Here is a 24,940-nt window from a genome sequence, read left to right as displayed (position 1 = left end):
ACCCATGATACAGAGGCAATGGGGGGGATGGATTGGAGGAGACAAAAGATGCACTCAGGGGGGAAATTATATCAGCTGATGAGGGAAACGGAGGCGGAGTTAGTGGTGCTTCGGAGGCTGCTGCTGCTGGAGATGATTCGGGAGAGGTCTGTGCACCACCCCCTCCCAAGAAGAGAAATCTTGGAGATCTCCTTAATAAACGGAGGTCTGAAATCTCTGCCCCTTTACCGATCAGAGCGCGCGCTGACACGGAGTTAACCCGCTATCTCCAAGAACAACCAATTGACTCTACGGCAGATCCACTAGCATGGTGGCGAGACAATGAAACACGCTATCTGCTCTTAGCAAAACTGGCACGTAAATACATGTGTATTTGTGCTACAAGCACAGCATCAGAGCGAGTTTTTAGCACTGCGGGGAACATAGCTACCCCTGTCAGATCGTCACTAAAACCGAGTAAAGTGAACATGTTGGTGTTCCTGTCACGGAACTTGGAAGTCGAAAAAGATTAGGAAATTAAAATGTCATTGCACTTTTTTTGTTTCCTTTATTTAGTTAGTTTAATTAAGGTATTATTACAACAGTCGTTGTTCGACTTTTTTTCTTTAATAAAGGTATGTAGATTTTATCATTTTAATTTAGGCCTAGGCTACTCATTCATTTTTATGCTCTTATAGAATTTAAGTAGCCTACTTTTTTAAAAGGTTTTGTTTACTGTGTGTGATTTATTTAAAACAAAGCACGTTCATTGCAAAGTTTTTTTTTGTTGTTAAGGATTTGTTCACTGTGTGTGATTCATTTAATGGCAAGCACATTCACTGCTAGTTGTCTTGCTGTTAATTTTAAATAAACGTAGAGCAAGTAGCTAATCAGTGTCTGCTCGTTTATTCAAACTAATACCCCCCCGACGGTTATGTTATGAACCGTCACATTTGACTCACGTCATAACCGTCATCACCAATTCTGAAACCGGCACATCCCTACTGTAAAGTATGGTTTTGCTAGTACTAGATGTGTATTCAAATGTCTGCAACCTAAAATATGCATTATATGGTTGAAAAAAAACAGAATATTTGTGATATGACAAGCGCTCCGCTCGTCCGATTTGGCTCTGCACCAGCCAATGCGTGAAAGCGGATTTAAATTCAGCAGTTGAAGATGTGATGCCCTGAAAGTTCTTATCATATAGCTTAATCATATATAATCTAATAACTGGTGTGATCATATGCCTTATAGGGTTAAAACTGCTGGTTAGGTCAAGAGCAGTGAGTGATTTAACCTTGTCTTTTGTTAGTTGGTTAAAGTTGGTATGAATCTGGAGTAGCGGAAAACTGGAGGGTCTGAACAACTTATCTTATTTTATTCGTATTGACGAGTTCAATGTAAAGAATCCAAACATCAAGGGGAAAAACGGATAAGTTAAAGCAACTTTGCATTGATAAAGGAATACTTCACTTAAAATGAAAATTTAAGATGAGTTTGTTTCTTCATCTGAACAGATTTGGAGAAATTTTGCATTACATCATTTGATCCTCAGCAGTGAATGTGTGCCGTTAGAATAAAAGTCCAAACAGTTGATTAAAACATCACAATAATCCGCGTGACCCCAGTCCATCAATTATGTCTTGTGAGGAGAAAAGCTGCATGTTTGGAAGAAACGGATTTATCATAATTCAAACACATGCTTCTGGCTAAAATATCCATAATGAATAATATTGCTTTCTTCAGTGGAAAAATACAGTCGTGGCCAAAAGTTTTGAGAATTACATAAATATTAGTTTTCAAAAAGTTTGCTGCTAAACTGCTTTTAGATCTTTGTTTCAGTTGTTTCTGTGATGTACTAAAATATAATTACAAGCACTTCATACGTTTCAAAGGCTTTTATCGACAATTACATGACATTTATGCAAAGGGTCAGTATTTGCAGTGTTGGCCCTTCTTTTTCAGGACCTCTGCAATTCGGCTGGGCATGCTTTCAATCAACTTCTGGGCCAAATCCTGACTGATAGCATTCCATTCTTTCATAATCACTTCTTGGAGTTTGTCAGAATTAGTGGGTTTTTGTTTGTCCACCCGCCTCTTGAGGATTGACCACAAGTTCTCAATGGGATTAAGATCTGGGGAGTTTCCAGGCCATGGACCCAAAATTTCAACATTCTGGTCCCAGAGCCACTTAGTTATCACTTTTGCCTTATGGCACGGTGCTCCATCGTGCTGGAAAATGCATTGTTCTTCACCAAACTGTAGGGGTGCTCAGATCACGATCGGCCGATCGTTAATGTGCATCTCGCCAGTAAAGCCGGTTCTCTAATCAGCGGTAAATTCCATCAGGTGCGGGATTTCACATAGAGCAGCTGTTACTATACAGAGCCGTTGTTAACTGAGAAGATGCGCAAATAAACGCTGAAAATGAACGTGGATTTGCGCATCTTCTCAGTTAACAATGGCTATGTGTAGTAACAGCTGCTCTATGTGAAATCACGCACCTGAGGGAATTTACCGCTGATTACAGAACCGGCTTTACTGACGAGATGCGCATAACGATCGGCCGATCGTGATCGGGGCACCCCTATCAAACTGTTATTGGATTGTTGGAAGAAGTTGCTGTTGGAGGGTGTTTTGGTACCATTCTTTATTCATGGCTGTGTTTTTGGGCAGAATTGTGAGTGAGCCCACTCCCTTAGATGAGAAGCAACCCCACACATGAATGGTGTCAGGATGCTTTACTGTTGGCATGACACAGGACTGATGGTAGCGCTCACCTTTTCTTCTCCGGACAAGCCTTTTTCCAGATGCCCCAAACAATCGGAAAGGGGCTTCATCTGAGAATATAACTTTGCCCCAGTCCTCAGCAGTCCATTCACTATACTTTCTGCAGAAGATCAATCTGTCCCTGATGTTTTTTTTTGGAGAGAAGTGGCTTCTTTGCTGCCCTTCTTGACACCAGGCCATCTTCCAAAAGTCTTGGCCTCACTGTGCGAGCAGATGCGGTCACACCTGCCTGCTGCCATTCCTGAGCAAGCTCTGCACTGGTGGCACTCCGATCCCGCAGCTGAATCCTCTTTAGGAGACGATCCTGGCGCTTGCTGGACATTCTTGGACGCCCTGAAGCCTTCTTTACAAGAATTGAACCTCTTTCCTTGAAGTTCTTGATGATCCTATAAATTGTTGATTTAGGTGCAATCTTAGTAGCCACAATATCCTTGCCTGTGAAGCCATTTTTATGCAACACAATGATGTCTGCACGCGTTTCTTTGCAGGTCACCATGGTTAACAATGGAAGAACAATGATTTCAAGCATCACCCTCCTTTTAACATGTCAAGTCTGCCATTCTAACCCAATCAGCCTGACATAATGATCTCCAGCCTTGTGCTCGTCAACATTCTCACCTGAGTTAACAAGACGATTACTGAAATGATCTCAGCAGGTCCTTTAATGACAGCAATGAAATGCAGTGGAAAGGTTTTTTTGGGATTAAGTTAATTTTGATGGCAAAGAAGGACTATGCAATTCATCTGATCACTCTTCATAACATTCTGGAGTATATGCAAATTGCGATTTATAAAAACTTAAGCAGCAACTTTTCCAATTTCCAATATTTATGTAATTCTCAAAACTTTTGGCCACGACTATATATACTACTAGCCCTGTGTAAATTGCTAGAATTATTTTATGGTGTGCTTCAGACTTATCCCTTAATAAAACATGAACAAACACATGCTGAACTAGGGCTGTAGCTATCGAATATTTTAGTAATCAAGTATTCTACCAAAAATTCCATCGATTAATCGAGTAATCGGATAAAATGTGTTTTTGCTTAAAGTGCAATATTAATTATGCAAGAGAAAATAAGACTCCTGGGTCTTGTGACGTTCAACATGGACGTTAATATGCACACAAACGCACAAACACAACACCGAGACTGTTTGGTGATACAAGAGTTTATTGTAATTATTGATCAGAGAGTGAATGAAATACCTGTAAACTATGTGCATTGTTCCCGTGTAGCGTTTGTCCCATGATTTTTTGAGTCCTGGTAAGAAATAATGGCAGGAATTATTGGTTCCGCTTAGGGTAAGAATCTACCTAGGGCTGTCAACGAATATTCTAAATTTGAATCTGTATTCTAATAGTAAAAAAAAAAATGAATTTCGAAGGTGAAAATGAATATTCGAATAAAAAAAAAAATGTGGAAAAAAAGGCCCGCGGTAGTAGAGGCGTGGTTGTCTGCTTTGCGAGTGGGCGCGCTAGCGCGCCTGAGGGTTCAGGGACAGGTCACAGCCTCACAGGAGTCGCACTGTCTGGCACAGCATCACTGCTGAAAGTTGACGCGTCTTCATGGAAGATGCCAGCAAGTGCAGAGCCCAACTCAACCGCAGCAGAGAAAATGAGGTAAAATTGTTGACCCGCGAGATAAAGTTGTATGCAAGCTATTTAAGATACAGTTAGCATACCATTCGACCACTAGCAACATGAGGTCACATCTCAAAAATGTGCACCCAAATGAGGCCATCCTTAAAAATATTTTGGTTTGCAGTAACAGTAATTTTTTTCAAAAAAGGGTCGGTAGGTCGGTCTATATTTTTTTTTCAAGTTTCAATGTAAAAAAAAAAGTAAATTTTTGTGATGGTGATGACGTCGGTATGAATTTAAACAAATTAGCATATCGTGACGTCACTGACTGGGTCTTCAACCCGTGCCTTCGGGCGCATCATTGCAAACCTCATTTTGATGCAGGCTATATAGACCACAAATTTAAATCTTTGCCAAAAACATGTTTATTGCATGAATTTCAGGTGAGAAAAAAAATGAGGTACTGTTCTACTTGCATCCACCGCTAGGTATCAATGCAACCTACAAATGAGAGAATGTTTACTTTGCTTTCTTGGGTTGTCACTTTTGTGAAAAAAATCCTGTTTGATTTGAGTGACGAGTGTTCATTGAATCGATTGTAAAATCGATTTTGCATGTCTAAAGTTTTATACGGCAAATAACACCAAATATAGGTAAATCCACGGACAACAGGCAGGAGGAATGTAAAGATTCAATATATTGGTAAAGACCAATATTTCTGATGATTTATTGGCGTGAAGTTACGTGCAAAATGACAAACAGGAGTGCAACATTTTCGAAAAACAATAAGCAGAGTGGACTGCCATAATGCAAAACATTTACTGCAGGCTTCAACATGGCTGTTTACGATTAAATTTCAACAACAACAAAAAAATCGCATAGGCGATTTTCTTAGGCTATCAAAAAAATATTTTTTCGAATATTCGTCGAATTTAAAATAAAAATCCACATTCGAATGCGCATATGAATTTTAGGTGTGTATTAAGGAACCTGCTTTATGAGCCCCGGTACGTGTTCCATTCCTTCTCGCCGCGCGCACAGCTGTGTCTACACAACTTTCAAAGGCGGACGAGCTCGACACGCAGTATCTGCTTTCTCATCTTTCACCTCGTGTACGCGCACGAGATGCGATGACAATATATGTGTCATTGCATTATAAGGTTATGTTAGCCTATCCAGTTGAAGCCACTTAAAAAAAAAAAAAAAGGAAAAAGATCTTGTTTACATCAAAACTAAAACCAAGCCGTTCACACAGAACGCGTATTTCGCGCATCTCATGTTTTTAAATAAAAAAAATGTATCCTGTGTGACTGGTTTTCCGCCCTTTTTATTTATTTAACAATGCATGTATACATGATGCTGTTTTGTTTATAGTTCTTTAAGCAATAATAAGTAATAATAATTGGTTCATAAACATTATTTTAAATATTATGTTTTTTTCACAGTCATGTATCCTAATGCTTTGAATAAACATGCAGTAGTAATATCTTGAGCTTCATAAGAGAAGCAAAAAGCTTTTCTTCACCCTAACTGAAATTATGCATTTAAAATTAGAATACAATTCGAATTTTGATCATATTTAAGTAAAAAATTCGAATTTAGTTTTTCAGCTATTTTGACAGCCCTAGGTGATTCAAGCCCGAGACTGTATGAGACTGAATACCGGCTGAATTCACATTTTTGTTGTAGAAAGAGAAACATTGTGCAGAAGTATTTTATTTGCTGTTATGCGTGTTTGTCCGAAGCTGCAGTTGATGTGTGACGCCTGTTCAAAAAAAAAAAAAACTGGACGCGCTCCAAGAAAAGGTGGTTAAAATCATTTTATTTTCGTTTTCGAAACTTGTGTTGGTTGATTCGTGCTTGATTCGTGCAATATATTTTCGAACATAAGTGACAGTCAACACGGTCACGGTTTTAGACTAGAGAGGAGAAGGGATGGGAAAAGATCTGGGCACAGTTTTTCCAGAACTTTGTGCCAAGTTAAAGCGGTGTCGAGCTGTTTTAATGAATTTTTTTAGATGTATTATGGTGCCCGAACCCGTATGACTTTGAACAGTGACCGCGAACATTTAGTTTACTGCAGCCGCAGCCATCATTACCAAGCGCGAACCGTTGACTCTGACAGTGAGTGAGAGAATGAGACGAAGCGAACGCACAGGCCACAGTGTGACATCCGTGTAAACACAGATGACGTCAAGGGTTTTTTTTAATTAAAGAAGATAGCTTTCATTTGTATGTAGGCCAAGGCAATTTATATATTTACAATACTTACTTAAATATAATTAATAGTATTTTATTGCGTTTGTATTAGTTGTTTGAAGAGTAAAAAAATAATTGGTCGGTCTTAACGCAAATTTACAATCGGCAAGTCGGTCGGACTAAAAGCAAAAAAAAGGAGGCCTGATGCATGACATAATGTGTGGAACTCCAGCTAAACAGTCACGTCTTGACACTTAACGTTACTTTGCATCGCTCGCCGCAAGCACTTTGTCTGCAACACGACAAGAGGCCATAACGGAAAAAAAAATAATTTCATTCATTTGTAAGGACATGAGACCGATCAGTATCGCGGATGGGGCACGCTTCGGGGAGTTCTGTCAAGCGATGGATCTGAGGTTTGATTATTTATCGTTTCATGTCAAGGAAAAGTTCCATGTTTACCACAGCACAGCTCGCTCGGAGCATTCAGTGTCAGTTCTATATGCTGTAAAACTTAATTACAATTAAAACAATTAATATTAATATTTGTTTCAATCACTGAATGAAGCCTGCTATATTTGGGACAACAGTCGCGACCTTAAATTGCTCGCACAAAAATTAGTTTGTTCATTTAAACCATTATGCGCAGAGAACGTGAGGGTGAGAGAGCGTGAGGTCTGCAGTCTTGGCCATTAGTTGATTTCCTTGTTTTTGTGTAGGTAATACGTTTTCATATGTTTAAACTTAAAATAATTAAAATAGACTATCTATACAAGTAGTTATGTCTCTTTGTATTATTTTTGCCTGTTATTGACGTAATGCGCGTCATTGACAACATGTGCAACCAGATGTTCGAATAGTTCGAATATTCGTGTATTTTTTAGAGGGAATATTCGAACGTCAATTTTGAGCAATTTTGACAGCCCTAGAATCTACCATGTATTAATTGAGCGTGGGGGTTTCAGGGGCAACGTGGCTAAGTTGTTGCTGTTATTTCCTGTTTAATGTGAACAAATTAATAACATCAAAGTAGATTAATTAGGTAGAACATCATGCCAATATGTTTCTTTCAGACTCTGTATATTTAAGGGAACATGTGTAAAGTGTTTTCTGTGAGTTTGTCCGTCCACATGTGGTAATGGTGCTGGCCACCAGTATAAATGTGAATGTCTTTGTAATGGAAGGTAGTCTGTGTTTGTTTCTGCAGTGGAGAGTGTGGCCTGAGGGTTGCAGGTATTTTATTCACTCTCTGATCAATAATTACAATAAACTCTTGTATCACCAAACAGTCTCGGTGTGTGTTTGTGCGTATTAACGTCCATGTTGAATGTGTGGTCCCTCCGTGACCGTCACAGGTCTCTTAAAATGAACAACTAAGTTTCCTTTTTTAGAAAAAAAATATTTTTATTTTTTAAATGCATAGAATGCAATGCATACATCAAAAATAAACATTTAATTATTACCCATTGTTTCTCTGTCTGTACTTGTACTGTGAACAATGACAAGGAAGTTGACAGATGAATTAAGTGCATTTAAGTGCCATTCAGTTGGGGTTTTAAATAAAGCATTTTATGAGATGCACATTAAATATTAAACACATAAAACATTAATTTATCTTTTAATTATTGATTATTAACTTAACTTTTTAGTAAACAAAGGGGATTTACTATTAAATATAAAACATGGAAGAAATGTTGTGTGATTAAAGCTTAAAAAAGAATGTTTGATTTTTTTTAATTTTTTTTTAGTGGTAGGCTATGTACATTCTGCTGAACAATAGTCTTTAACAAAACTTTTATTTTAACAGGTTGACGTACCTTTACAGCTCTGTGTATGTGATGTGACGCTAGTTTTACTCAAATCAAACGGTCAATTGCTCATGAAGTGATAGTCAGAGCAGTTCTGCAGATGTTGTTCATGTGTTCACGTCTTATTTAGTGAGACAGCAGACGCTGAAATCACCGGAGCGTCACACGTGCTTTTGTGTGTTTAATGAATGAAGACACGCTTCTGCTCCATTCATTAACAGAGACACGCAGAACATGCAGGATTCATATTTAAATAGACTGTTCTGGCTTAATATTTACAGATATTAGCCCATATCGTGATTTGATGTCAGTGCAATGACCTATTTTTGATTAATTCATTCAAAATTTGGCAAATTCAGTGCCATTCCGCGTTTAACTGTAAATTCCGTTTTTATGACTGGATTCCACGATTCCCTCCGCATTTTCGGCATTGCAAAAATCATGGTGCCCTAGTTGTGGGTATGCCAGCTCTAGCTTGCAATGGACACACGCCACAACGTTCTCTTGACGTTTGCCTGCGCCCTCAAATCAGAACACTGCTTACTCCTTGCAGTATGCGATTTCGGAAGCAGCGCTTGTCTCCTTCCGCTTTGTGGGTGACGTAAACGCGTTGTCACATTAAAAAAATCATTGCGAAAGAACCTGACGTGAGATTTAAAATTAAAAGAGGCTTCAAGGCAGAGGAATTTGCCTCGGTCATTTTTTGTAATCGAGTTACTCGAGGAATCGTTTCAGCCCTATGGTGAACTACTGTATTTATTACAGTATTTTTATTATCTGACTTGAATTTGACAGTAATATTATTTACTTTCTTAAGCGAAAAAGAACTTCAAATGCAGCCAGAAATCTAACACCGCAAACTAAAAAAGGTATTTTAGTTTTTGCAATATAACAGTATAAAAAAACTGCAACAAATAAGTCTAGGAATATAAAAATGATATATTAATCAGTAGGGCTGGGTATCGATTCAGATGTTCCAGATCGATACGATTTCGATTCACAAGCTCTCAAATCGATTCGATTTCGATTCTCGATTCGATTTTCTATTAGAGCTGCAATCGGGCCTTAAAAGTTAAGCCCAAAAGGCACCCGATCCCGACAAGTACATTTTGATTGACAGCTTTTTAAAAGCCCGAACCCATTTACAAGCCGACATTATTCAAATGTATGCACACACAGCTCTTTTGCCTTTTGTCAGGAATGAGGCATTTATACATGTTTTAACATAATTTATACATGACTAACGTAATAGGCCACTTGAAAGTTTGAACAAAAAAATTAAATAAGTCCTCTGTAACATCGTAATATCTCAGCACTCTATAAATAGCATAGGCTCATTTAGCTTATAAATAGGCCAACGCACCAATAAAAACAAGTCTTTCTTAAAAAATTTAATTAAAATAAAATCTAAATTAAGATGGGTATTTGGCAATAATGAAATTAAGATAAAACCTCTGCCGGATTTGCTTTGCCATAGCAGCTGACATAATAAAAGAATAATGCCAACATTAGCTTATATAGCCTACTCTGTCTACATTATGCATTTAAGACTCAATTAATATTTAGTTATCATTTGAAAAACATTTACTCACCAAGATTAGGTAAGGCCTAAGTGTTTTTGTGGAGGAAAATGATTGAATCCACTGTAGATGTCTTCAGCGCGTTCCTGCGCTTACTGATGGTGCGTCCAGCAATATAACCCTCTGGCTCATTATTCGAGGATTCCCATTATAAACAAGGTCAAAACTTTTCCAAACCTCAGACTTTGCTTTAGTTGCTGGTGCTACCAAAACGTAATCGTCAGAGGCAAGCCTCCGTTTCAACTACTCAGCATACATTTTCGCAACTTTCTCGCGCTAATCGAAACACATCAAATGACTGCTCATTTACCGCACTAGCCCGATCCCGTGTAAAATGAAATAAATGAAGCCCGAATCGAAATGAAGTCCGATCGGGTCCCGTCGGGTTCGGGCAAAGGTCTTAAGCTCTATTTTCTATACTCGATTCTCGATTCAAGTCAATGAATATAGATTTAATACAAATACTATATGTATAAAAAAGAACAGTGAACAGTCCACAACACTATCGTCGTTGTCTTGCTTACGAAATCTAAAATGCTTCCATACCTCTGACTTTTTATCTGAAGGTGGCATCAACATCGACAAAGCACCTGAAACCCTTTAAGCCAGTGGTTCTCAACCTTTTTTTCCAGCGGGCTGCATTATTGTCCAAGTACAAGTCTCGCGGGCCGCACGCACATTACGTCACCAATACAAACCAACCTGATTTATAATATTATAGCCTAAATATTATCATACCTAATCGATTAGATTCATTGAAATAAATAAATAATTCTACTACACCTGACTCATTCGGGAGCTGAACAATTTTGTGAAATTTGGCTCGATATAGTAACAGCACAATGAAGTTGCGATTGTAAAGCCTGTGTTATACTTTCCACATGAGCAATCTGGACGCAGACACGGTCAGCGCGGACGCAGACTTCTTCCATTTTATACTTCCGAAAGCGCACGCTGATGGTCCGCTCTGCAACAAACATGTGAACAAATAATTGCCCAGAATCATTGCACATCGCTGTCTTTATATTCTTTATTGAAGGATTGCACAGGTTCGATTGGCAATGAGCTTCTTCACACTGCCTGAACATTTGCAATTGTGCTTTTAAAGCCTACTGACCACGCGCACCTGTCCACGCGGTCGTCTGCTCGGAGCCTCGGCACACATTCTCCGATGGCGTAAGATGCGCACGGGAGCATGACTTGACGCATGACATTGCAGAAAATGTGCGTTCACAAATGTAGCCTATGTTGATCCAAATATGGAAAGCACTTTCGAATTTAATAATATGAGGTTTACGATGATTACAGAGAGTCCAGCCGAGACGAGTGGGAACAGTTCTTGCTGGAGCTATGTATTCCACCAGATGAGGATCCCATTCAGTGGTGAAACGAAAACACGAAGCGCTTCACAAAACTTATTCGCTTAGCACACCGTTATTTGTGAGTCCCGCCAACGTCTGTGCCGTCAGAGCGCGTTTTCTCCGCGGCCGGCCTTATTGTTAACAGACTAAGGAGCCGACTTTCCCCCGATCATGTTTACATGCCAGTGTTTCTTAACAAGAACATTTAAAACAATAGAAAAGAAAGCAAAAAAGATTTGCTGACAGTTTCAAAGTTAAGTGTAGGCTACGTTCTACAATAGCCTAATTGCTGCAGGCTGCTTTACGTTTTTTCTTTGTTCACTTTTTTTTTTGCTTTTAATCTGTACTTTTGTTTGTTTGCACGCATTGTAAAAGGTTTTCAGCTACAAAACACGATGTGTAATGTTCAAGTTTATTGTATGTAAGCTTGTTCAAAATGACGGAAACAATAAATGTTGCTGAAAAATAACGTCTGTCTCATTAAACTTAATTTAAACGAATATTCGAATATTAGTTTTTTGTGAGCTCAAATATTCGAATGTGATATTTGCGGAAAACGCCCATCCCTAGTTTAAATTAGTCCAGGTTTAAAAATTACTTCTGGTCCGTTTGTCATTTAAATGCAAGATTGTGGCGTGAGAGTGTCCCATAAGAAGTGCATATGGGTCAAGTCAATCCAAAACCAGTAATAATACAGAGCTAAGACTATTTTGCCAGTTACTGAACAGTACAGCCAAACTAATTTCCCTATTTAAAGATAATATCCTAACAGATAACAGGGGAAAAAAAATAGTTAGACCAATAAGGCCATAGTTGGAGTGGGTAGTATGACCAAAATATTCCACTTTATTTAATATTTCTTAATAAAAATAACAAAATGCAAACAAGGGCAAATACAGTACAGTAAAGATACAAATGAAACAATGAATGAAATGAGAATTCTTTTTTTTTCAGGTATTGTAGGTTATACAGCAGCATTTATCAGTCTGAAGTCCTGCACTTATACTTTCAGAGCAAAAGATGTCTTTTGTAAACTAAAATCTTGCATCTTTGCTGTGACTAGTGAGTAATTTTTTTTTTTAAAGACCTCAAACTACAATCAGTTTAAGTGTATTAATACTGTGCAAGTGTGCTGTTTAAATAAGTGGAGATTTCAAACAAGTTATTCACGTCTGTCTCTCTTTCTCTGTCTGTCTACAGGAGCGTGATCGGCGTAGCCTGCATCTGAGCTGGTGACTTTTTTTTTTTCTCTGGACAGCTTGAAAGCAGCTCTTCTGCTGAGTGTTCCTGGAGAAGATGTGTGCGCTCAGATAAGAGACCCTTAACACAAGAGACAAAAATGTGAGTCAATAACCTGACAACACCTTCCATAATTCCAGAGGGGTAATAAAAGATTAATCTCTAATAAATAATGTCTACCAAATAGGATAACAGCTGTATGAAGAGTGGCAGTGTGGTTTGTGTCTGTCAGATCTAGAGATGCATCTATTGCAATTATCTTGGACGATTCCGATTTTTCTAGAAATGCTATAATTGACAGCATATACATACAAAAATCTACTTTTCTTCAACACAAAGTTTTATTTTCATAAAAAAAGTAAAAAGTCAAGATAAGAACAAATAAAAAAAATTGCAAACAGCACAAATAAATGCAATAGACAAAAGAGAGCTATGAAGCTATGTTTTCAGGTTATTTTTTTATTTAGGTAAGAAATACTAAAGAAATTAAAGTAATCAATTGTAAATTATCAAATAAAATTTCTGTAGTCTACATTGTAAAAATTTATTCCAAATTAATGCTAACCCTTAAATGTACAGGTGCATCTCAATTTAGAATGTCGTGGAAGAGTTCATGTATTTCAGTAATTCAACTCAAATTGTGAAACTCGCGTATTAAATTCAGTGCACACAGACTGGAGTAGTTTAAGTCTTTGGTTCTTTTAATTGTGATGATTTTGGCTCACATTTAACAAACCCACCAATTCACTGATACAATCAGAAGGCAAATAGCCATAATTGACAGTATTTACTGTAGTAACACTAACTGCATCTATCTATCTATTAATTAATGTAGACATGTATATAATGTATTGAAGTAGTAATAGCTTATAAATACAGTATTTTCCTGTGATTGAGCTTTAGCGCTTGTGCACTGAATGTCGGCTATTTAGACTACTGTTTTTCATACGAATACATAGAAACCATATAGTTTCATTTTTATACCATGGTATAAACATATGCTATATGTTTGGTTTAACTGTGGTTATCATGATCTAAATATATGCTTCAATGGAAGACCAATGGTCAGTTCTAAACTCAAAAAACAAACAAACAATAACCTCTCAAGCAGACAGAATAAATTTCACCATATAAAAATGAGGTTGTTGCAGATGTTACTGTTTTTGATAATGAACATAAATTGACATCTGCATCCTTACTCAAGCTACTGTCAAATCTGCATTTCTAACAGACAACAATTTTATATTATATTGCAGCATGTACTGCAAACTATGCTGAAGATACACATAATCAAAGACGAGCAACACAAACCTATTTCATGATTTGAAACAATATCATTCATTAGAACATCCAGAAAATAAGACATTGGAAAATAATGTTCTGATAATGTTCAAAAAAGTTTTTTTTTCTTACTTCTCTCATGTTTTCATCGAGAAACCTGAGATGTTTGTGCCGAGGGTCTCGGGGGCGGACGCGAAAAGAGTTTTCACTCACGTTTTTCTATTAAGATATTTTATTTGAAATGTATGAATAATTCAAAAATGTGAAGTGTTTGTCATGGTCTGACAATAAATAGTTGTTTAAAACCACAATTAACTGTCTGGTTTCTACAGTTTTCAATTGGGAGCAAACATCTGCCTTTTATACTTGAAAGAGATAAAGATTTGAAGGTTATTGTGATAAATATTGATATTGACTTGTATGAAACATTTTATCATGAATTCATTTCTTTTATCTTTTTTTTTTGGCAATATCTTCCAGCCCAAAGTAGGAACTCTTTATTATTATTATTATTATTATTATTGTGCATGCATTTATTTGGCTCATTACATCTAGCATAAAATCTTCAAAATTTTAATTTTGTTTCCCAAGTTTGTTATTGTACCACAACTAGGCCTGGGACGGTTACCGCATTACCGCAATACCGCGGTCACGTGACGCCTACCGCGGGTCTAAACCTGTAACCGTCATCACCGCACAAAAAAAAAAAAAAACCTTGGCCTGCACATCTGAATACCTTCGGCAGAAGTCAAATGAGCCATTTTAATCTAGATTAATTCCAAGATTACAGTGAGATTAATCTAGATTAAAAATGTATCTATGCACCTCTAATAGGCTAATAGCATTCCATTTGTATTGACTATTAGGCCTAGAGTACCTGTGTAATGTCTTGTAGCCTATATATTGAATTTCATTTAATTTTACTAAAGCATAAAATACAGGCGGATGACTCATGAGAAAGCCAAAAAAGCAGGACCTCAGTTTTTAATTGCACGTGCTTATTCTGCTTAACACAATTCTCTCACGTGGTTGCGCAGCCGACAATTGAGCATTTAAGCTACTATTCCATCGAAACATGGCAGAGAGGGCTAACTTGGTGGCAAAGCCAAATGTCACGTCGCCAATATGGGCACATTTTGGCTTTGAACCTGATGAAAAAGGACTTCCAGGCAATTTTAATGAGCCCATTTGTAGAATTTGCTACAAAAAGATTCCGGTATCACGTTCAAATACGTCCAACCTGAGGACGCATCTTCGAATCCATCATCCGGCAACATTTGCTGCCCTTGAGAGCACCACAAGTGCTTCGTCTGAAGATCGGCCCACAACCTCAGGCCAGGGACGACAGCTGTGCATCGCAGACTCGTTTGCTAAAGGGACTAAGTACCAACGCGACAGCCATCAGTGGCGAACCCTGACGGATAGTGTGACTCGTCTCCTAGTGGAGGAAAAGTTGCCATTTAACTTAGTCGAGAAGCCAGCCTTTAAGGCGATGCTACAGGCCTTCGACAAACAATATGTCCCCCCTGACAGAAAATACTTTTCAAAAAAGGCAGTACCAGAGAAGTATATGAAAATGAAGGACAGTTTGGCACGCGAGTTAAAGGACGCTGACCATTTTTCTATCACAACAGATATGTGGTCAAGCGTTAATATGATGCCCTATATGAGCGTGACAATTCATTACCTGAACACCAACTGGGAGCTGAAGTCAAGGTGTTTGGAGACATCCTTTATGCCAGAAAGTCACACTAGTGATAACCTCTCCGAGGCTCTGCGATCGGCTCTTGAAGAATGGTCTCTGGATGAGAAGAGGTTGGCTTGTGTCACTAGTGATAACGGAGCAAACATTGTGGCTGCGGTGAGAAAACTTGGATGGGGATGGCTACCATGCTTCGGCCACAACCTCCATTTAGCCGTCACTAACTCCATGAATGCAGAAAAAGAACGCACTGCCCGGGCCATGGGTTTGTGTCGAACGCTTGTGAACGCTTTCTCCCATAGCTGGCAAAAGAAACAACGGCTTCAGAAAGAACAAACTGAGCTGGGCCTGCCTCAGCACTCCTTAGTACTGGTAAGTTTGAACTCTCTTCCAACTCTGTTTTTGGAAAGATTAACTACAAATAGGCTAGGCCTGCGAGATTTAATTCAATATAATCAATAAATAATTATTGTAGGCAATTAAACATTTAAGTATGTGATTCTAAAATTCCATTTTCATTAAAGGGCCGTCGAAAAAGATATCCAGGCTTACAATGACGGCAGTGTGTGACACTTTGTTAAATTAAATAGCATTCGTTAAATTATAGCCTTGTACCACACTGAGACCAAAGCGCACACGAGACATAGGCCTATAAATTAATATAAATATGTAAAAATCTATAATATGTATAAATATTATTTATATTATATATTTTTACATATTTATATTAACTTGGCCTAGATCTCATGTGAACTTTGGTCTCAGTGTGGTACAAGGCTATAATTTAACGAATGCTATTTAATTTAACAAAGTGTCGCTGCTCACAATACAGCCATTGTTTTTTTTTTTACTTATAAATATTTATATTTATCTTATTTATAAATATTATTTATATTTATCTTATTTATAAGTAAAAAACAACCACAATATTGTTAGCAGCAACACTTTGTTAAATTAAATAGCATTCGTTAAATTATAGCCTTGAACCACACTGAGACCAAAGCGCACACGAGATATAGGCTAAATAAATATAAATATGTAAAAATATATAATATAAATAATATTTATATATATTATAGATTTTTAAATATTTATATTAATTTAGCCTATATGTCTACATATTTATATTACTCTATATGCCTTCGTTAAATAGCCTTCATTAACCACTGAGACAAAAAAGCGCACACGTAATATCTATATAAATATTAATATAGCTAAACATGTACAAATATGTAATATAAAATATAAATCATATTAAATATAATTCATATTATATAATATAAGTAATATAAAAATATGTAAATTTAAATAATGTTAAAGCAAAGTCTATCCTAAATGTGTTTAATTTGTTCACAGGATTGCCCCACCAGGTGGGGAACAAAGCAAAAAATAATTGCGCGCATTCTTGAACAAGGCCCTGCCATTCGGAGGGTTTTGGATGACCGGCGCACACAACACCTAATTCCGACGTGGCAGGACATGGAGGTCATGGAATCGGTGAATGCAGCCCTGAAAAATGTTGCCGATTTCACGGATGCACTGTCTTCTGAGCGAGCAGTGACTGCATCCTCTTTGAAACCGGTGCTGCAGCTAGTCACCGAGGATCTGCTGCTCCCCGCTGAGGAGGACACCCAATTGACGCGCAATCTGAAAGAAAAAATGTCTGCCGTTTTGATGGAAAAATACAGTGCACCCTCAACTCAACAGCTATTGGCAAAAACCGCATTTGTCGACCCTAGGTATAAGGGCATTGACATTTCTGACGAGGTGAAGGATGAGCTCATGGAGGAGATGATGAATGTCCCCGAAGAGCAGCGTGATGACGGTGATGGAAAGGGAGCAAGTGCACCCAACCCTCCCAAAAAAACGAATCTGGCTGACTTACTTGGGAAAAAAAAAGAAAAAACATCTACTCCGACCCCCAAGAGAATTCGTGTAGACACAGAGATCAGAAGGTATTTGCAGGAGGAAGCCCTGGATTCCCACGCAGACCCTCTTGTCTGGTGGCGGGACAATAGTGTCCGATTCCCTCTGCTTTCCAAAGTAGCCCGAAAATATATGACCATTTGCGCTACAAGCATTCCCTCAGAACGTGTGTTCAGTGCTGCAGGTAACGTCGTTACGTCTTTCAGGGCCTCCCTTAAACCTGACAAAGTGAACATTCTAGTTTTTCTAGCAAAAAATATGAAGGCTGGGATGTAAACCATAGCGTATGTTCCGTTTTGCCAGCACTTTTTTTTCAGACATAATTTCTGTTCTAAATGTTCTTATTCTAAATGTGAAATAATAAATGTTAAATAAATGTGTTCCTTATGCTCAATCGCCTTAGCCTCTGTGTGCGCAAAAGTCGTTATAGTTTAAGTGATTGTTTGATGACGACGACTGTAGCCTAATCTGAAGGTAAAAATATGGAAAATAAACATGCAAATTAATATCTATTACTGATCAATACGATAAATAAAAATGTGTTTGTTTGTCTTTATGATGCTCTATCTTAAGATCTCTGCTGTGAATTGCGATCAGATCTGATATCGCCCCCCAACAAATATGAAGGCTAGGGTAACCTCGCCTATTATTTCGTTTTGCAGAATTTTTATTTCAGACATCATTCCATTTCTGTTCTAAATGTTCATGTTCTAAATGTAAAAAAAAAAGTGAAATAAACCTGTTCCTTATATTCGTTTGCCTCCCGTGTGTGTGCGAAAGTGAAAGTACATCTATCACGAGGGGGGGTTGGGGTGTTTGCGGGTTGCGGTTTACCGCAATACCGCGGGAATTTATTGCTTTTCAACCGCGGTAAGAAAAATTCAATACCGTCCCAGGCCTAACCACAACAAAAATAAATGCTAATTTAGATCATTTTTATCATGAAGTTAAATATATTAAAACAATTGCAATAATGTAAAAAATGCACAAGCAATAATACAAAAATAAAACCATATTTTTTGAAGTACTAACAGCTTATATGTATTTTTGTTGTTTGTTTGGTTATGCATGCATTTGTTTGGCTGTTATAGCATCAAGCCTCAAGATCTCATTTGTTTGTGACTGTCAATGAAACTATAGTTTATGTACTTGTAACTAAAGCATGTGGCGAAGGCAGAAAATTATTACAGCTTGTCTACAGCTGATAGACTAGATTACAAAGCGATTGCAGAACTCCTGAATTGAGTTTGAACTACTACTACTGTAGAAAACCTGGTATGGTAAGTTATGTCACTTATTTTTTTACTATATCAGCGAACTTTTACCCAACCCACCCCAAAACTTGAAGCGGTAGTGTATTTGAAATCAGGAATAAAATGTAACCACAGTGCCATCTTAAATTGTTTAAGTTCAAATCAGACTACAACCGTCTTTTTCAGGCAGCTCAAAGCTAATGCGCATAAGTGCTTTTGAGTGTACAAAGAAAATCAGCTCTTAACAGTGAGCCATGACTTTCATATTGAGTGTTGTGGTTTCTCTTATTCATATATGTAGAAAGGGACTGATTCTCAGCATTTCCTCAGCCTTCCATACTGAAGGTGCACCAGGCAGTGCAGACATTTTCAGTTGGGCTTCAGGGCAGAGTTTGTTTGTATCTAGGTAAAAAATAGTTAACTTTTTTTTTTTTTTTTTTTTGCTTGAGCCCTTTTGAAGATCCGTGTCCTCCGGAGGACGTCTACTGCTGTGAGCGTGTGCGAGTTACGACGGGTGCGTGCAGTGCAGCGGCTGTATGACAGGAGGCAGAGAGGGGTCAAGGTTGATGCTCTTGTGTGCCAGCGTATGGCTGCTGTGTCATTGCAGGGCACATCTCCCCAAACGACAGATGGGAGGGGTTCTGTCCCATGTGCCACAGGAGGCTTACGTTAGGAGCAGATGGGGAGAAAGGAGAGCTCTTTTTGTTTGTGTGTCCTCTTCATTTCACTCAATGGGTCACATGAAAGCCTTTCATTGTTCTTTTTTTTTTTTGTCTATCCTGTACTCCCCTCTTGTCTTCATGGGCTCAATCTCACCTGCTCTAGCCTTTGTACTCCTCCTTGATGCTGGCAAACACATACACACACACACACATATGGAGCAGATTACTTGTCCCTGTTCTCTCCTGTCAGTTCCCTGTTGGCTTGGGCTTCTCAAACGTTCAGATGATTAATGGGCTCAAAAGTCTGAAGGCGCTTGCCTGCCGCCGCATCTATTCCTCCCTCCACCCCCCCACCCCATTCTCTTCCTTCTCCCCCAAAACCATCTTATGTTTGAATGCAGGATCCCACACAAACACACACACAGAAAATTAGCCACCAAATGCTGGTGAGGGTCATCCCAGCCTCTGAGTTGTGCTTTGTCACTTGGGCAGCTGCTGTATTGTCTCAGGCGGTGTTGGGGAAGGCAGAATGCTCTCCAGGTGTAAGGTTTGTTGCTGTCTGGCCAGACTCCGGTGCACTGCTGCAGAGTGCTTCCTGACAGAATGTGAAATCTGAAGGATGTCTTTTCCTCCCCCAGCCATATATACAGCCTGAAGGCACAGAAAACGCACAGATCTCACATACACACACACTTATTGGAGTGGTGGAGTCCTGTGATGGGGCAGTAAAAGTGAGTGCAGATGGTCAGGGCTGGATAGAGGTTTACCTGGAATGTAAGGGGTTAAAGTCAAATGTCAGGGTTCCTGTGCCCTCTGGCAGACAGTAAGCACGGTGTAAAAGTTTTGGTTTACTTGCAAGGGCTAAATATCCTCACTTATAGAGTGAAATTTCTCGAAAAATATTTGACAAAAACTGTTTTCAGCATTGATATTAAATGTTTCTTGAGCAGCAAATCAGCATATTATTATTTTTTATAAAGGACCATGTGACACTAAAGACTGTAGTAATGTTGAAAATGTAGCTTTCGCATCACAGGAATAAATTACATTTGAATGTATACTCAAATATGCAGTTATTATAAATTGTAATTTCAAATACTACTGTAGTTTTGATCAAATAAATGCAGCCTTGTTGAGCATTAGAGACTTCCTTCAGAAACACAAATCATACTAAGAACAACCCTTTGCATGATCGTGAATAGTGGTGTAATCAAGGTGAAAACTGTGGGTTCAGAGCTCCTTAATATTCCTCTCTCTTCAATGCATGCAATTTGAGATGCTATTCATGTTTGTAGTACAAACCGCACAGGTTGTTTTTTTTTTTTTTTTTTAATATGCAGGAATTTGAACCCCTTAACCGTATGAGTAATGATGTTTGCTTTCACAAGTTCCAGTAATTAGCCCTTAAAGAATTAAAGATGGTCAAAGCTAGCACTGTGGTTAAATGCATGCAGTATAATATTGAGCTGTGTTCATGTTGTGACTTTGAACCTGGCTTATTACTTTCCCCTTTGGTGCTATACCTATGAATAAAAGCAGTAAAAGGCATAAAAGACAGGTAGGTAACACTGTTTTTGTCTCTGTCTGAGCAGTGAAGGTTTGGGTTTATAAAGAAGTGGATGAGCTTACATAGGATTCTCCCCATCACATCTGTTCATCGACATTGTATCTGCTGTTGTGACCTCATCTCTATAGAGATCTGTCACTCTCACATGGCCCAGCATGACGGCCCTCTTTTATTCTCACTGGCACCTCAATACGTGATAATTGCTCGTTAGCTTTTAATGTAAATCCCACTCTCTTTTGGGTTGGACTGATTGTTTACAAGTGTTTTAATGAGACAAAATAAAATCTACATGGACCTTAGAGAAGGCGGCGTATTTAATTCGATGCCAATGAAAACGAGGCTTAAAGGGATGGACATACAGCTTCTTATTGAGGTTCTAGGCCACAATAATTTATGATTAATATATTGGCGAATAATTTGCATAGATGTTCTCTCTGTGGCATTTCAAACGTTTGAATGTAAAGGTAAATATGAAATAAAATATGAAGGTACATTTTCAACCATTTAATCTTCATATTTTTCATTTATCAATATATGTACATAGATATGTCCCAATATAAGATAATGAGCATGTATTTTATTGGGGCATATAAATAAAGGGACATTTTATGTTTTATTGATTTTACTTTAAACATTTATCATCTTGGGTACGAGATTTGAAATATTAGTTCATCTGATGGACAAACATTTCCCTTTTACATAATTTCAATGCAAATGCGTAAATATTAAAACATTAATAAATTTGTCAAAAGATAAATATTGAAATCTAACTCTTAATGTAAACACTAGATGATAATAATAATAATTCAACCACTGAATTGAGAGTATTAGCTTTGACAGTATCTGGAGTGGCTCACTCGTTTTGGTGTAATTTTTTCACTTCATGCCCGTGTTTCTTGCGGTCTTTATTTGTGACCGCTGTGTAGCTGGGTGGCCCTGAACTGAGAGTAAAAGAGACTGATGTAAAAGTAACAGTGAAGGTTGGAAGATGGGAGGAAATTAGCCTGAGTCATGATGATGATGATGATGATGATGATGAGGGGTGTGTGTGGACAGATGGTGGGCTGATATCATCGTGGGAGGAGACAGTACATGTAGACGGCAGGTCTTTAGGGGAATGAGAGGTCGTCCCACTCTGTCACACAAACATCGATGTGTAATTCTATGTTTAAAGGGATGGCTCACCCATAAATGAAAATTTTAATTTACTCATCACTCACATTCCAAACTCCCAATTTTCCATACAGTGGAAGCCTAAAAGTACCATATGGTTATCATATATAGATTTATTCTAAAATTATACAACCGGGTAATACTTTACAATAAGTCTCTTTTGTTAACATTATTTGTTCATGCTTAATCTAAAATTAACTATCAGTTAGCTATGTTTTATTCTCGTTTTTAAATGTTATTTAGTAAAAATACAGTTGTTATAATTGAGTTAACAGTGCATTAATGGTATTAGATTTTGATTGAAAAAAAATGTACAAGTAATTGTTGAAATTTACATGACGTAAGATTAATACATGCTGTATTGTTCAGTCTTGGTTAATGTTAGCAAATTAAACCTTATGCCTACATTAGCTTCGTGGGATAAACGGGTATAAATTTAAGTTCTTAAATATCACTTTCACTTGTTTATGTTCACGGATTAGAGTTCATTGAGATCATTGGCCATTGCGAACAAGTGCAAATGAGAGCTGTGGGGATTTTTTTTTTTTAATGAGCAATGACTTCTGTTTTTTATTCACACAAATCTTCTGTATGGCTTCAAGCGACTTGTAATATAACACATGAGTCATGTGGTCTACTTTTATGGTGCTTTTCCTTGTTCCACGGAAGTACTCATAAATTAGACATGTTTGGAAAGGCATGAGGATGAGCCATGACACAGTTTGCATTTTGTGTGAACTAACCCGTTAATAAGCCATGGTGGCTGAGACCGCTTCGCTTTAGACTCAACATGAAGAGCCCTGATGTCAAACAAATGCTCATAATTTCCACACCAAACTTGAGGTCGTCTGTATCAAAGTTTGTGAAGCGTGCAGCGGAACAGGCAAATGATGACATTACCTTGGAGAACCTTGACAAAATCCTTCCCACAGATCACACTACTGAAATCCACACACAAGCAAGCAGTGTCCAAGGAGTATTTGCGTCAATCTGTCATGTGTTTTATGGAGGTTTATCCCCTTGTTGTCCTCTAATTCACCCTCCCGAGGGTCCACTCACTCACTCTTTCCATCTACTCCTCTTCCCTTGTAAACCCTCCCCTTCCAAACAGCGTCTCTAGCATCCATGTAGTTTGACACTGAGGGCAGTTCCTGGTTTTGTGCCGATGCAGTCTAGACATGTGTGAATGTGTGCGGTGTGTGGAGAGGCATCAGATAAGATGGCCCACGGTGTAGTGGGGGAGGCACGCAGGAGATCGGTCTGAAAAGAATCAGTGGGGGAAGGCGAAATGGAGGGAGAAAGGGGGTGGGGAGCTGAAGGTGTGTGTGTGTGCTGAGAAGAGTGAAAGAGCCAGGCAGGAAGAGAGAGAGAGAGAGAGCTATTGATGGGGAAAGAGAAGGGAGGGGTTAGAGAACGAGCAAGCACCGGAGAGACGAGGGAGGGGTGTGTGGGTAGAGCCTCTTCTCAATGAGGAAGCGCAAGAGCCATTTCACTGTTGAGTAAGAGCACGCTGCTCTCAGCGAACGAGCGAGAGAAAGAAAGTGCGCATTCTGGGTTTTTTACGGAGCCTTCTTCGCTCGTTCTTTCTGGCACCCTGCTGGAGGGGGTTTGTGTGAGCAAGGCCTCTGGTGGACACACAATGGGGCGAAGTGCCTGTGGCAACTGGGCCGTTGTGTTGCTGACGGGGGGAGGGTGTAGAGAGCCGACCGGCGCACAGCGCTAACAGATCCAGCCGGCCTCAGGCCTCTGCGCCTCTCTCTCTCTCTCTTACTCGCGATCGAGATTCTGTTTAGAAGCTTCTCAGGAACCACAAAACCTTTCTCTCAGGACTATGGTGGACTAACTATGGATTAATGTATTTGGCGCAGTGGATTTTAGGACACACATGTCAGAACTGGAGATTCGAGAGCGAGAAGTCGCTGTGTTTTGGGAACGAGTGACAAACTTTTCTTGCCTTTAGTTCCCTTTCTGTTTTGCTTTTGTGCCGAGAGGAACTCCATAAATGGATTACAAAATGCATTCCAAGTCCAATGATTTGCTGGATTTTCAGACACTGGATGCCCTTTTGGAAAAAATTGCACATTGCTCCGTCCCTGTTAAAAGGTAAAACTGATAAGCTTTCTGTGAAACTGTTTTTCTGAACATTACACAACTAATCACCAGTGTTGTTTCCGTGTGTAGTATCTCTTTTTGTTGCTTGTTCGCTTGTAGTTTTATCTTAACTTGGTAGATATTCAGATTTAGTGCAAGTCTTTTGGTTTGACTTAACATACTAGTTAAAAAAAAGATTTTACATTTTCACTTTGTCAGGTCACCAATATATGTCCTTTACTCAGACTTTTTCTCAGACAGAAAGGGGGGTGTGTGAGTAAGCAGGGGGAGGGTGGGTTTTTTTTTCAAAGGAAGAAGGGGGTGGTGTATTTGTTGTGGCAGAAGGAGAGAGTTCAGCCGGCTATGATTTAGCAACTTTAGTGAATGGTGATCTCAAGACAATGTAAATTACATGACCTTACTTTCAGACCTTATATATTTCAGACCTCATTGAGCACATTAAGCAAGTTTGTAGATGTTTCCTATAGCTGGAAATATCAGTTTTAGTGGGCAACATTCAAAATGAATCGAGGTCTGCATTTACAATAGTTTCTCTTTCTTTCTTAGAAAGTTTGTCCTTTTTGATTTACTCTCTTCTGTGTTTTTTTTTAGAATAGACTTCCTTCTGTCCTTCACTTAACCAGAAAGAGTCCTTCAGGTGTACCTATCCAACCCAAAGGAATCCAACCCGACTACTTGCTTTATAGTCTTTAAGTGAACAATCTAGCATGAGTTTGCTGTGCT

General features: G+C 38.5%; 1 protein-coding gene across 5 annotated transcripts in view; it reads left to right on the top strand.

Moving 5' to 3' along the window:
• LOC132149460 (bromodomain-containing protein 4-like) overlaps positions 1-24,940 on the top strand; it is a 62,894-nt gene that overhangs the window by 9,764 nt on the left and 28,190 nt on the right. For 2 of the 5 annotated variants that reach the window (XM_059558716.1, XM_059558717.1), the window contains exon 2: positions 12,503-12,643. The exons of 1 other annotated variant lie outside the window; for it this stretch is intronic. Coding sequence is in view for 2 of the 4 variants with exons in the window: in XM_059558715.1 (XP_059414698.1) it covers positions 24,108-24,208 (101 nt within the window). In the remaining 2 variants the exon portion in view is untranslated. Of the gene's footprint in view, positions 1-12,502; positions 12,644-23,668; positions 24,209-24,940 lie in introns of those variants that run through there. 2 more of the 5 variants (XM_059558715.1, XM_059558714.1) reach the window with 1 other exon arrangement.

This window comes from Carassius carassius, chromosome 9 (genome assembly GCF_963082965.1).
Source record: "Carassius carassius chromosome 9, fCarCar2.1, whole genome shotgun sequence".
Classification (NCBI taxonomy): Eukaryota; Metazoa; Chordata; class Actinopteri; order Cypriniformes; family Cyprinidae; genus Carassius; species Carassius carassius.
This window is presented reverse-complemented; position numbering and strand designations above follow the sequence as displayed.